Below are 14936 nucleotides of genomic sequence, written 5' to 3' on the forward strand. Positions count from 1 at the left end.
TTCTTATCACCATTATCATGTGGTTCCATCAAAGTGAAGTTCCTTCAAGAAGCAATTCTCTGACCAAGCCAGCATTTAGCAGATTATTCTTCTCCTCCACATAGCAGGACTTGGCCCTACTGATAGCATCTACATCCATTTACTTGTCACTTGAAAACTGTCATGAAGCTTCGGAGCCTACAGGCAGCACGTCAGCTCCATTAGCCTTGTGCTGTGCTGTGAAATTGCTAACACTAACCTGGGTTTTGAAAATAAATGGCCTACACCAGAACACAAAGTGTAGCAGTGACTTTTGGAAATTGAAATCATGTCATCGGCCCAGTGGTGCAAAAATCTTACTCAGTGGATGTGTCTGGCCAGATTCGGGCTGATTTAACAGCTTTTGTGACAGGAAATAATCAAAAAGAAGATGACTCAGGCGCTGTTGGTATTGCGCTGCTGTCAGTCCAGTGTAAATGTTTTGATTCACTGCTGTATCGAAGCCAGGAGCTTTGTCATACTGAGAACGCAGAGCATTCTGTAAATTTTCGCGATTTTTTTGGTGTCCAAAATTCCCGCCCACCTTCAGTACCATGGCTATGTTCGTCACACTTTCATCCATTAGCATCCACAGCATTTCAGCTAACAGATTATAAAGCTCAGTTGGTTATATAAAGATGTAGAAGCAGACAGAGTAGTGCCTCTGAAAACATTTCATTGTTCAGCTTTACATATTCAGTGTAGACATACACGTTTGAGAAGTGACAAAATATGAATAGCATTGTTTTTTTCCTTCACATTTTACAATAATCAAACCAGAGCTCTTTAGCCACTGGCTGTTAAAACAGTATGTTTTAATGTCTAGGAGGAGAACTGAGCACTAAAAGCTGTCTCTTCAGATAAGCTAGCACCAAAACTAACACTAGAGTTAGTAGGAGCAATAATACATCTTGAGGAGGACGCGTTGTCTTGTAAATCCAGTCCTTCAATAAAACAAGCGAACTTCAATAAAACAAGCACGAGTGTGAATGAGTACTGTACATTCCTGTTCAATCAAATTAATCAAGCTAACTGTCAACACTAATTTTAGAGAAGCTAGTTTAGCTAGCTAACTAATCTTAACAATGTTCTGTAACGTTATCAGTGTTAGCAAACACAGCAATTCAGATCAAGTTTAGCTTAGCTTATCCAGCATAAGCCTGCCCGTTAATAGTTTTGCCATTGAGCTGAGTTAGGTGTTCCACAGAGTTTAACCCAGAACTTTTTCAGCTTAAAGAATGAAATAAAAACAGCACTACCCTCCATATGGTCTGGAAGGCGAGTGTCTGAATTATAGGTTCCTCAGTAAAGCCTTTATACAATTTCTTAGTGTGATAATTCTGACTGATTTGCTGCCACCACCATTCTCACAGCAGGTTTGTTCTAAAGGTTTCCAAGTTTGATTCATTTGCAAATGGTCAATTGGTGTGATATGAGCTTTCATCATTCATTAGTGTCAATAGCATGTAGCTCTAAAGCAAAGTACCAAGCATATCTTGCCTCATCAGTTACTTTTATTCATTTTTTGATGGCCAGTAAAGGTCATTAAAGGTCACCAAAGATGCATTTTTCCTATTTTTGCCAGTGTAAGTTAATGTCAACATTTTACGTTATCAAAAGTCCTAGAATCTTCTCTAATGTCTATTCCTTGTTCATCAAGAAGGTCTCCATTATAGTCTTTAATTAATGTTATCCCATGTCTGACTTGACATGTTGCAGCATGGCCAGTAGTTATGGAATTAACGTCACTCAAGTGGTTTCATATTCATGCATCAGATTGATGTTTTGTGTCAGTTGGGAATATGCATGAAAGTCTGCGCTATTACTTTATATAATGCGAAGGCAGTTTGCTGTGGGGTCTAATAATTATAGTCATTATGAAATGAATTTACATGTTTATGTAGATCGATATGGCTCATTAGCGTGCTGCTTATAAAAATGACTTTTGATGACTTTAGAAGCAAGATGCAGCAGTAACCCAAACCTCAAAAAAAACAGCCAGAGCACCAAGAACAGCCATAAGTGACGTGTTTTGATATCTGTTTTTATTCATTTCCAGGTGTGACCATGAAGCTGATGGATGAGGTAGCAGGCATTGTGGCAGCCCGTCACTGCAAGACCAACATTGTGACTGCATCTGTGGATGCCATCAACTTCCACCGCAAGATCAAGAAAGGTAAACAGAAATATGAATTACATTAGAGAAATATAGGCACGTTATGACGTGCCACCAGCTGCAGCTTTATAGTCCTAATTCAGTAGTCTTTCATAGCCTGACTGATATATTGTTTGAGGCAGTAAAACTGGTTCTGTCATGGCAAATTCATCTTATTGAAGGCAGAAGACTGAATGAGAAATCATTTATTATTATTAAGCTTGGCCGAGGGGAGAAATCACAGCTCAGTTCTGCATAGTGTTCCTCAAAAAGTGTACATAAGTTTAAAACAATCATAAGTAATACAGTGTCTCAAAGATTTTGACTGGGATACATAAGAGGGTTTTTTTTAACAAAAGTGAAGAATAAAAGCATAAAAATATAAAATTCTTTCACAGTTCCGTAGATTGGATACACCAATAATATCTCTTTAAATGTAACCGTTAAATGAAATCTTTGTCCAAGAATGTGATGTTACTTTTAACAGTCACCAAGCATAGTGCTAAGTGCTACAGTAGATCTCACTTAATAGTTCAGCTTTGTGATAGTAGTTCATGTTCTTTACCCGTTTTAAGGGTAAGTTTTAAGAGATACTGTCATATGCAAAAGTGAAAAGAAGTTAACATTTTCTACAGTGAACTTAAATATGCCATTTCCCTGCAAAGTTTAGTACAAAATTTATTTGCTAAGTTTAACATATTGGGGAAAAAATAAAGCACAAAATATAAAATGTAAATGTAACTTTTGCACAGGCCACATTTTATATTTTATTTTCTCCTCCAGTATGTTACGTTTAGCAGATAAATCATAATAGTGCATTAAAATATGCAGAAGTGTGTTTTCTGTTCAGGATATGTTGACTTATTTTCACCTAGAAAATCATTAAAACATGCTATTTGACCAATGATGGGCAGATCTTTGCAGATATATCGTTGCTGTCCAAAGAAAAACAAGTATCTCCAAAATAGTAATTTTACAGGAGAGGGCAAAAATGCTTTTTACTTTCAATGTAAGTTAATGGAAAGAGATTTTATTCTAAGCAATTTTGGAGCATTTATATTGGTTCAATCATCTTGAAATCTTCACACAATGTAAAGGACAGCCGCTGAGCTCAAATGATGCAGAAAAGTGAAAATCGCAAAAAATGGAGATACATGTTTTTCACTGGACAGTGACGATATGTAAGGTTTACTTTACTTTTAAAGTAAGGCAATGGAACCAGACATCTTTACAAGAAATTGTGGGTCATTTCTTTTGGTCCATTCATCATAAAAATGATGCACAATGTAAAGGGCAACAAGCATTTTTTAAGCTATGCCAAAAACTGAAAAACAACAAAAATGGAGATATGAGGTTTTGTTCCGATAGCAGCGATATATTATTGTTAGTTTTTGCTGTTTATTAAAAAAATGACAATCGAAAACAAAGGAGCACAAAAACTATCTGAAACTATATCTGCTAATAGTATTGTTTTTTGAAAATTTTAGCATCTTAAAATTGGTATTGGAATTGGTGACAGAACCTTTGTATTGGTCAGGCCATAGTTCTTATGAACACACACACACAGAGTGAACGATGCCATTAGTGTTTTTACGCATGTCATCTTTTCCGTATTCAGTCACATGGAGCTTCTGACTTCTTGTGTCTACATGTCAGCTTCCTTATAAGGTGTTTCCTGTCCTCCACCTCTGGGAGACAGCAACCAGTGAAATGAATCTCTCGTCCAATCCATACCAGGCGCTGGCTATATTTATATCTCAGACGACCAAGCAATATCCTACTCTACAAATGCCAGATTGGAGTATCATGTCTCCAGAAACAATAGCTAAGATACTTCCAGGACCGCTTTGATGGGTAAAAGTATACACAAATGCTGACAGAGCATCCAAATAACTTAGATAAACAAAGCAAATGGAGTAGTGGAAAATTAAATGGACGTAAAATACGCCACCCACTGCATTGAAACCGCTGCAATTTTCTGCCTCCTGTACAGGATAAGGTTGTTATCTGACAGCTTACTGTGCAAAAAGACAAAAAAAGAAGTCTTAAGTAGCCATAGCTTCCGTAAGAGGCAATAGATAAGAATTGTTAGTACTGGAGAAGATAGAATTGTTCTCCTGTCTTCATTTAAACAATAACATACAGTATTTATCGATGTACTTGAGAGCTCAGTGCTCTTTCAATGCTACAACATGGTTCATAGTTTCAATATTGCTGGTGAATTGGCTTGTGCATTTGAATTCAACTGGGATGGGTAGAGATGTTACAACTAGCAGCTCTAAAACAGTTTAAGAGTTTTATTTATTAACATAATGTCGCTGTTGGGACAAAATTTTATATCTCCATTTTTGACATTTTTTAAAATATATGTATTTATTTATTTATTTTTATAAAATTTGAAAATGTCAGGTGCCCATTACATTCAGTCAAAATATCATGATGAATAAACCAACAGAAATGGCATAAAATCTTGTTATATTAAATACTGTGAATCATGTTTACTTCTCCTGTAAAGTTACTTTCTTGGAGAAGCGAGATTTAGTCCCAACAGCCATGACATGTGATCTCGTGCTTGCGGAAATAATCAGCATAAAGTTTACTCTTTTGCTATTTCGTTAAACACAGCGTGTGTTGAGCGATGTTAGGCTTGATTGTATTTCTCATTGTTATTGTTCCTTCAGGACATGTTGAATAAAACCATGTTTAAATTATTTAGTGTATATATTTGATACAACATTTGAAGGGTTTTGTATTGGATTTGAAGATCAGAGCTGATAAATATCAGCCTGACCATTAAGAACATAATATGACTGATAACAAGACTGATTTTAAGGAGCTAAACAATCACATAGCAGAAAATATCAGCCAATAAATAATGTACTTTAATGAAAAATGAAACAGCCTCCAGTAGTTTTAGTTAAACAGTGCTTTATTTACTCAGTTCTTAACTATAAGTTGTCAAATATGATTTCTCAGGCTCCAGTAACCAGCAGAAACTCACAAAGTTTGTTATATAAATATTACATTAAAATATTAAATTAAAAATGTAGGGTTTAATTCCCCGCCCAGGCAAGAACACAGCATTTACCAATAAGAGACCCTGGGCAAGACTCCTAATGCTACATTTGCTGGTTAACATTCTGGATAAGTATGTGTCATAAATTCAGTGTAAATGTATAAACAAGCTACCAAATATTAGCGCTTTTTTGGCAGTCAATACCGATAAATCCAGAGGATTGCAATATTGGCTGATGTTATTGGCCAACATACATGCATCAGTCAGACCTGAGTTAATTAAGCTGTTACTATTTAATTGTTTTTCTGAGGATTCGGATGACAAATGTTTGATTTTTTGTCATACGGTTTGGTGTATCATGTTTTGTAAAACTGCACCTCATATCAGTGTCAGAATTCTAGTATTGTGACAACCCTACTGCACAGTACAGTATAACAAGCCATACCATGTAGTGCATGTGCGCAGTGGGCAGTTCAGTAAATGCAGTATTACTACAGTTGACAAACTAGTTTTATATATTTCTTTTTTGCAGTCTGTAAGCTAAATTGCTGTTTCCTCCGGCCTTCCTTTTTGAAACCGAAGGCGTCTGCAACCGGCTATTGTTTCACACTGAGCCAATGAGTGAAGATGAATAATTGATCACATTAATAATTGAATCGTTTGCTTTCTCCATGGCTCATGTCTGGAGACATCTGTGATTGAATTTATATTTGTCTGGAGCCAAAAAAAAAAAGATCAAATGATTGACATGCTAATTTTATTGACACTGAGCAACAAAGATGTTCATTTTGCAATCTAAAAAGAAGCAGATGTTCCATTCGCATCATGATAACACTGCCATCAGTTTAAAAATGCTTTCATAGTTTGTGTCTCTCCTTGACGTGAACTCGATAAAGCTTTTATCATTGTGAATTATTGACTTTCCTCTGAATCTTCTTTCAATGCTAAGGTAGCTCCAGCAATAAGCAGTCCTCAAATTGCTCTGGCTTACCACACGGCATCGCCAGAGCCGTCTCAGCAGCTATAACAGGCATGACATCACTACAATACAGATGTCACACTGTGCTCAAGTATTTTCTTTTAAACATTTCAGCTGAAATGGCTGTTTATCTTGAACTTTGCTTGGAACGGGGAGGTGCTGTATACATTAGTTTCTAAGGTTCAGTAAACAGCAAATTAAATCATACTGTGGTTATGCATGGCAGCATCGGCAGTAACAATCATCAATGCTGTTGATGTTTTAGGACCCGCGGGGCGCTGCTGAGATTGGCTTTACTTGTGCTTTCTTGTGCCGACTGCTGGTTTGTATCAGAGTGGAGTCTGCCAGCAGGAACACTCTATTATTGCTTTTCTCATTTGCAGCCATAAAATAGAAAACGACTTCACTATCAGTAAAACTAATCAGGAGTCCTTTATGGTTTATCAGCTAGTTCTGTTTTTTTTCCCCTCATAATGACACATTCAGCACCATAACATACAGATCCACATCCACAAAATGCTTAAATAGAGCTGAAGTTTTCACAGCAGTGGATGGCAGAAGACTAGACTAAATACAGGATGAACATGCTTCATGTGGCAGTTGAATGAAAGCTATATTTTTAGGCAGAAAGTAACAAATTAAAGCTAATCTTGTTACTTGAGTACTGTAAAATGTTCCCTTTCACATATTTTTGACTAAATAAGTCAATAATTCTGTGTTGTGTTTTGCTGTTTTCATTTTTCATAAGCATTACAGACTTTTTTTTACAAACGTTTTTCACATCGCAACTTCCAACATGAGGCAACAAAGAGCTGGCTAGCTAGCTAATCTTAGCTGTGTAGATACTGTGTTCTTTTTCTTCTTTTACTATTTTCCTTTTTATCCTGTCATTTACAAAATCAGTCATCACAGTTCTGAAACTAAAGCTTTGCTTATATACTCTACTATGACTGCCTGTTAGTTAGCTAACACAGCTAATCTGAGCTAACGTTCTAGGTAAGATAACTTTTGGCATTTTAACCTTTAAAGCTAGTGAAAGCTTGAATTGGACTTCAGCTAATACATTCCAATAAATGCCAGTTAGTTAGCTGTTAGTTGTTTTTAAAAAGCACTACAGAGTAAAACCTTTTCACAGCCCAGCTTCCAACATGAGGAAACATGAGGAGGCTAGCCAGCTAATCTTGGTTAAATAGGTACTCTGTTTTTTCTTCTTTTACTATTTTCTTTTTATTTTCTTATATGTTCTACTATGAATGTCTGTTAGCAAACATAGCTAATCTGAGCTAACATTCAAGGTAAGCTGTTTGCTTGGTAGCCTATTGAATGTGCTTGCTTGGTAAGCTAGTGAAACCTTGAATTCGACCTTCTTTCTCTGAGGTAAATATTCTCTTAAAGTAAGTTAAAGTAATTGGCCAAGGAGGTTTTTAGTAGTATTTAGCTTAACTGCTGTTTTTGAGAGCAAGGGAGGTTTTTATAAGTGTCTGCATCTCTATAAATGACCAAAACATGCATTTACTACCATATTTACAATACAATTTTTGTAAAAGTGCAAAATAATAAAATTATTGTGACTAAAATGACCATGAGAAGGAATTTTCTAACTTGTCTCTATCACTCCCAGAAAAATGACTCTACAACTGAATAGAGGGGCATATTGGAAGCTGTAAACAGTCCTATGGAGCGAGTTATTTGTTTTGGCTGCTCAAATTCAGCACTCGGTGGCTGCTTGAATCCTGCGTGGAGAAATAGCTGTTGAGACTCCATGAGTTTTCTCTATGAGGCAGAAGTTCAAATGTTCCATTCCATTTCCTTTCCACACATAACTGCTGCTCTATTTATGGTGAAATGGAAAATTTGAATAAGAAGCTGGCTAGCTTTAGCTTTGCGTTTTGTCCTCGCTCTGGTGACTGACGCTTTTGGGTGATCTCTTCACATTTTAGCAAATTTTAGCACGGATGTCTGATCCTAGCGTTAAGTAACGTAAGCGCACGGTCACTGTTTGATCTACCACTCTTTGCCCGCTCTTTGTACTAATCCAAAGTGGTCTAACCAAACCAGTTTTTATTAGTTCCAAGAGCTGCTCGGTGGAGTGTTTTTTTTAAACGTATCTTTACTTTTAGGAATACCATGGATTGTATTCAAGCCATTTCTGATATCATACATTTTCTATTTGATTTACAGCTTGTATCGTCTCACGACCCCCGTATAAAACAATAATATTACCATGTATATTGTGACACCTCAGTACTGAGAAACCACATTATTAGAGACGCATCCTAGCCAGACCCTACCCCCCCAAACCCACTGTTCTGCCACCATAGGAGATATGCCATGTGAACATTTTTGTTGGCAACGGTTAAATGATTTTAGATTCAGGTTTTCTGTCTCTGTATAAAAGATGCATGAGGCTTCCTTTCCTGTTGGATGCACCAGGTTGTTTTCCCCCCAAGCAAATGCATAAGCTCATTCAGGATACAGTTCAGATTGGTAAGCACTTGTTGATGTATTTCTGTTCTTGTGTTTTCTTGTTCAAAAAGGGTAGTTTGTGAAACGAACTGAATAAAATGCGTATTACATCACATTTTGTACAAAATAAAGTCTGCTTAAAGGGTTAAAAGACAGAACTAGCTGTTTTTGCCTCTGTATTACAGTTAGGAATGTGTTTAATTACAAAACACTCTATTAAGCTCTGTTGAACTAGTGCTATAACACAGTAATCTACAATGAATATAAGTGGCAATTAAAGTAAAAAAAGCTTGAATTATGCAGGAGTTACTCCACTATCAAATCAAAAAACTGATGTTACGTGAAACTAAAACAGTACTGTGGACCTTCGCGTTCCCTTGGGAGCTTGATTCATTGTTTGATCTCAACTAATAGGCTCTCTTTCTCACAGAAGGTCTTCTCCATAGACTGATTCTAGCTTTATGAGGCAACAGTTATGAAAGCAATCAAAAGTAAACTGTTGCAGGACAGAAGGCAGAAAAGGGGCAATGTGACTTAAGAAATTGGAGAACTTAGTAACTTTTAAAACATAATAAAAACATCTAGCGGGAGCAGGAAAACTACAGAAACTATTCATGCTTTGGTTTCGGCTAGAAAGAATGTCGGCTACAGATATTAAAATGTAACAAACATCTCGCCTCAGTCTCTATTTGCATGGAAAAGACAACACATTAAAGATGACAGGAAATGAATATTAGTATTAGATGACCTCCACATTTTCTGCTTCTAAATCACAGATCATCATGACTCCTATTCTGTGAAAGTGGCAATAGGCACTTTTCTCCACTATACCTAGCAATTCTGAGCTCTAGGGCCTTGTTTAGCTATTGCAGCACTCTGCTCAGCATTTGATTAAATGAAGTGTATTTACATTTATGTGATGTCTTTATCCAGCATCCATTACAAGAGCAGTGCAGTAATGAAGCGCCTCCATTATAGGGCCACGTTTCATAGGGCAGGTACTGAGGCAGGGCAGTCAGAGACGGGGCCTGTGTAATGGAAAAATAAAAGAGCCAAAGTGACGCTCTGGGAGGAAAAAAAAAGAAAAACCCTTGGATGATAAGATCAAAGTCGGCAGACATGAAGCTGCAAGCAGTAATTGTACGTTTTCGAAGGGGCTGCTTTTTCCTGGTAGTGAACAAAATGTCGCCAGGATAAACATACAAACCCACTCACATACAAGGTTTGAGAACGCTTACATGACGTCACAACCCAGCTGCACAAAATCACTGGTTCTGCATGCTGAAGGCCATAATATTTTATTAGCATTAGCTTGTGTTTGTCACAGCCTTGCACATGTTAGTCTATTCTTGTGCAGTAGGATTGTCTAATATTAGTCAGTACCCGACATCAGCAAAACTGACTCTGCAGTGCAGCGAATGTGTACACCTCACCCTCAGAAAACCAATAAATCATACATGATCAATGGACCTAACACTTAACCCTGTGGCACCCCTGCAGGTTGTGTGATCACAGTATCTGGACGGATGACCTTCACTAGTAACAAGTCAATGGAGATCGAGGTGTTTGTGGATGCTGATCCATTGGCGGAAGCCGAGAAGGGGAAATACCGGGCAGTCACCGCCTTCTTCACTTACATTTCACTGGACAAAGACAACAAGCCCTTGCCTGTGCCCCCACTGAAGGTAGGCAACAAAGAGCTCATTACTGTATAGCATTGTAGCATTGCAGAAGTCTTTCTCACTTTCTCGCACTGCTCTGAAAGACAGATAGGGAAGTCATTTGATTGTGATTTGTGAAACTCCTTTTCAGTCAAGCATTTATGTTGTAGAGCTGCTTTCCTATGGGGATTTAAATAAACTAGCTCATTTATTCCTTTAGAACTTGTTTTGAGACTCCATTAGTCTGCGATTTCAGAATATTTTGCCAGGATATGGCCGACCACTGAATAAATCCATCTCTTGGGAAAAGATACTGTTTTCTCCCTGCAGCTTCTTTCTGTCCTCTTTGTGAAGAAACATTGAAGAGTGTATGGCTATTTTGGGGTACTTTCAGTGAAATTAGCTATTCGGATTGTTACTTATTGAAGAAATCTTTACTCACTCATACTGGGCTTGGGTTCTTTTGGCAAATCCCTGAGCAAATCTGACAGGTTTCTATACACAAGATTGCTACGAAACCTAAGAGAAAGCTTATCACCCTTGTTTAGCATGTTAATTTCCTGTCATTCATTCTACAAAACCAGCCCTGCTTTAATATGAACTTCGGTTTGCTTTCTGTTCTCATCAAATACAGGACAACAAAAAGAAGATTCACTGATTGTCATTAGCAAGTCAGCATTCTTTGCAGCTGAATGATTAACTAATGTGCTACTTTATATGTTCATACACAACTTGCACAACAGGTTCTCTGTCTTTCTGCAAGACAACAAAAAAATAGCTACTGGTGATGCAGTGAAAGGAATGTTCTTGGCTAAAACCCAAAACTGAATTTCAGGCCAGATTGGGCCAAAAACCAAAAAAACAATAAGTAAAAGCAGTGTACATGAAATAAACCTAAAATGATTACAGTACGTTTACAGTGGTGTGTACCACGAAATCCATCTTCCAACTTTGACAACGGTTGGTCATCCAAGGCAGTGAATTCCATTAATTTTTAGCTATACTTTGCACTTTGGCTCTGTTATTCATTAATTTTTTTGTATTTTTTTTTTATCACAAAAGCTACGTTCTGTTGACATGCTAGCAAAGACTTTCCTTTTTTCTTCTGTTATTTTGCTGTACTTTGTGCATCAAGTGAGTTGTCATGTTTTCGTATGTTGTATCAAAGCCGTAGTGGAGTTATTGGATGTTGTACCCCCTCAACAGCATTTTTAATCACTATTTCTCATTTTCATTGCCATAAAAATTATTGGTAAAGTTTTTTTTTGACATTTCTTGTAGGCCTATTTAATGTTTTGGTCAAAGTTTTTGGCTTTATTACTCTTTTAACAGAAAACTGAAAGTGCCAATTTTGACCATTCACAGCCAAAAATATTTGGTGGCTAAAGTTTCTCCATTAGCTATATATTATCAATTATACAGCTACTACATTCAGGGCTATTTAGCGCTTCCACAAATAAATTGCTATGCCAGCCTGGAACAGAATTGGTCAACTAATAGATATCTGCCTTATCCTAATTCTTTTGACTTTTAGTGGCTGTAGGCGTATTTTGCAGCATCTGTGGACTATAAAGATAACACACATGTATATATATCGCTTATATATTTAGTGAACGAAAAACATAGGAAGCACTGCGCATTTTTAAGCTGACAGCTCACATTAGCATGCATATTTTCCTCAGCATCTAAAGGCTGGGTAGTCAGTCTTAAAAGGCTTATCTGTCCGACAACAGAGTAGCTGCATTCAACGTATGCCTGTTTCTAATCAGTGCAGCGCATATATGTTAGTATCATGGTGCTTCCTGCATCTGCGTTATGGCATATTTAGATGTTAAGTGTGGCAGTGGGTTTTTTTAGGATACGGACCCTGCTGGGCTGTGTATTTTGGCATTACAGATGGTGTGGTGTTGTTAAGTTAGGGCACAATTTTCAGAACCTACTATCCATCTTCCAGATGGGCTCTGTGCTGTGGGAGAGCTTCTGTAGATGTGTTTGCATCACAAGATGCTCAGTATCTGTCCTTCTGTTATATAACAGACTTGGAGACACCCAGGAGGTATATTTACACTTCAGTATGCTGCTCTGTGTCACTGTCTGCCTGAGACATCTGCAGGTCTCAAATGATTCATCAATAGGATCTCACAACTGAAAGACCTTGTAATTCTTTTCTCTTTTTTGTGTATTTTTTACATCATTTGGTAAAGCCAGCCTTTACTTTGTGCAAGCAATGTCCATAAAATTCCATTACATTAACTTTAAAAAACATTAAAAGTAAGAATATTTTTACTTCTCCAGTAAGTTTCCTTTTTCGAGTTATGAGGATTTGGCAGTGACTTTATTTCAAAATGGCTAATGTTAAGGTTAGGGGCAGACTAATTTGTTAAAGCTTTTCTCATTACCTAGCCTTAGGGCCACTAAAAATTTAAACCGTTGCTTTTAATGAAGGTGCACACACTGTTGCAGGGAAAAGCAATCTAAAGTCTTAAAGAAACACAGACAAATGCTAGTTTTCTAACTTTCTTTTCTTGAAAACAATTAAAAATCAAGAATTAAGTCATTCTTTGGATAACAGTTTTATTCCATTAAATCTATAGGAGTTAAGTGTAAAAGGAACTTGAGCTTAATGTTCAGCACTCTCACTATGACACATTTTATGTGGTATAGCTGCGCTTTGTACTATGTGCTATGCTATGCTACTTGATGCTAATTTGATGGTTCTTCGTTTTCTAGTGCAACTTACGTTAAAGATGTATCACTCAAAGACAGCAACCACAGATCAATCAAAATGCCACAGCTAATCCTAGAGTTAGTGTTAAAACTAACAATAGAGCTAATGCTAAAGCTAACACTCAAGCTAATGTTAAAGCAAACACTAGAGCTGATGCTAAAACTAACACTAGAGCTAACACTAAAGCTAAACACTAATGCAACCCCATTTAGTTGGGACGCTGTGCAAAATGTAAATAAAAACATTATGCCATGACATGCAAATCATATAAACCCTATATTTAATTGAAAATAGTACAAAGACAACATATCACATGTTGAAACTGAAAAAATGTATCGATTTTGAAAAATATATGCCAATTTTGAATTTGATGCCAGCAACATGTTTAAAAAAAGTTGGGACAGGGGCACGTTTACCACTGCGTTGCATCACCTCTTCTTTTAACAACACTGTGTAAACATTTGGGAAATGAGGAGACCGATTGCTGTAATTTTGAAAGTAAAATGTTTTCTCGTTCTTGCTTGATATTGAATTTCAGCTGATCAACAGTTTGGGGTCTGCTTTGTCGTATTTTTCTATTCATAGTTTGCCAAATTTTAATTTTCAATGAGTGACAGGTCTGGACTGCACACAGACCAGTTTAGCACCTGGACTCTTTAACTACGAAGCCATGCTGTTGTAATACATGCAGAATGTAGTTTGGCATAGTTTTGCTGAAATAAGCAAGGCTTTCCCTGAAAAAGATGTCGTCTGGATGGCAGCGTATGTTGCTCCATGACCTGCATATATCTTTCTGCATTCATGATCCCTTCACAGATGTGCACATCACCCATGCCATGTTCACTAATGCTTTGTTATATCATCACGGATGCTGGCTTTTGAACTGTGTGCTGATAACAAGCCAGAAGTTCCCTCTCCCCTTTAGCCCAGAGAATGCGGTGTCTATGCGGCATCATTTCTGCATCCTGTTTAAATGTGATTTCTTCTTTGTGTGGTAGAGTGAATGTAGTGAATGCAGTGACAAACTGTGTTCACAGACGATGGATTTTGGAAGTGTTTCTGGGCCAATGCAGTGATTTCCACTACAGAATTGTGTATGTTTTTATGCAGTGCTGCCTGAGGGCCTGAAGATCACAGCCATCCAGTATTGTTTTTTTAGTCTTGTCCCTTGCACACAGGGATTTCTCCAGATTCTTTGAATCTTTTAATGATATTATGTACCGTAGATGATGAAATCCCCAAGTTCTTCGCTATTTTAAGTTGAGAAATTATATTCTTGAATTGCTACCTGTGCGGTGAACCCCTCCCCATCTTTACTTCTAAAAGGTTCAGCCTCTCTGGGATGCTCTTTTTATACCCAATCATGTTACTGACCTGTTGCCAATTAACCTTTACAGGAACTGTCTCAGTCAGCCACATTCCTAGTACAGTGAGCATGATATGTTATGGCATGTTAGATATTTCTAGATTAACAGGGAGATCTTGGCTTGAGTTTTCCATGTTACACATACACCAACTGCCTACTTTTTAAGTACACCTACTTGTATCTACACTTGTCCATTTTGTCAGCATCACTTACCATGTAGGTGCACTTTGTAGTTCTACAATTACAGACTGTAGTCCATTTGTTTCTCTGCATACATTGTTAGCCCTGTTTCACCCTGTTCTTCAATGGTCAGGACCCCCAAAGGACCACCACAGAGCAGGTATTATTTGGGTGGTTGATCATTCTCCACCACCCACTAATACTACAGTGACACTAACATGGTGGTGTGTTAGTGTGTGTTGTGCTGGTACGAGTGGATCAGACACAGCAGTGCAGCTGGAGTTTGTAAACACTGTGGCCACTTACTGTCCACTCTATTAGATACTCCTACCTTGTTGGTCCACTTTGTAGATGTAAAGTCAGAGAT

At 37.4% G+C, this 14936-nt stretch overlaps 1 protein-coding gene across 6 annotated transcripts in view; it reads left to right on the forward strand.

Annotated features, from left to right (window-relative positions):
• The window catches only part of acot7 (acyl-CoA thioesterase 7), a 116599-nt gene that overhangs the window by 71772 nt on the left and 29891 nt on the right, over positions 1-14936 (forward strand). For all 6 annotated transcript variants that reach the window (XM_036579000.1, XM_036579001.1, XM_036578997.1 and 3 more), the window contains 2 exons: positions 2078-2194; positions 10135-10319. In XM_036579000.1, coding sequence (XP_036434893.1) covers positions 2078-2194; positions 10135-10319 — 302 coding nt within the window. The remainder of the gene's footprint in view (positions 1-2077; positions 2195-10134; positions 10320-14936) is intronic.

This window comes from Colossoma macropomum, unplaced genomic scaffold (genome assembly GCF_904425465.1).
Source record: "Colossoma macropomum unplaced genomic scaffold, Colossoma_macropomum, whole genome shotgun sequence".
NCBI lineage: Eukaryota > Metazoa > Chordata > Actinopteri > Characiformes > Serrasalmidae > Colossoma > Colossoma macropomum.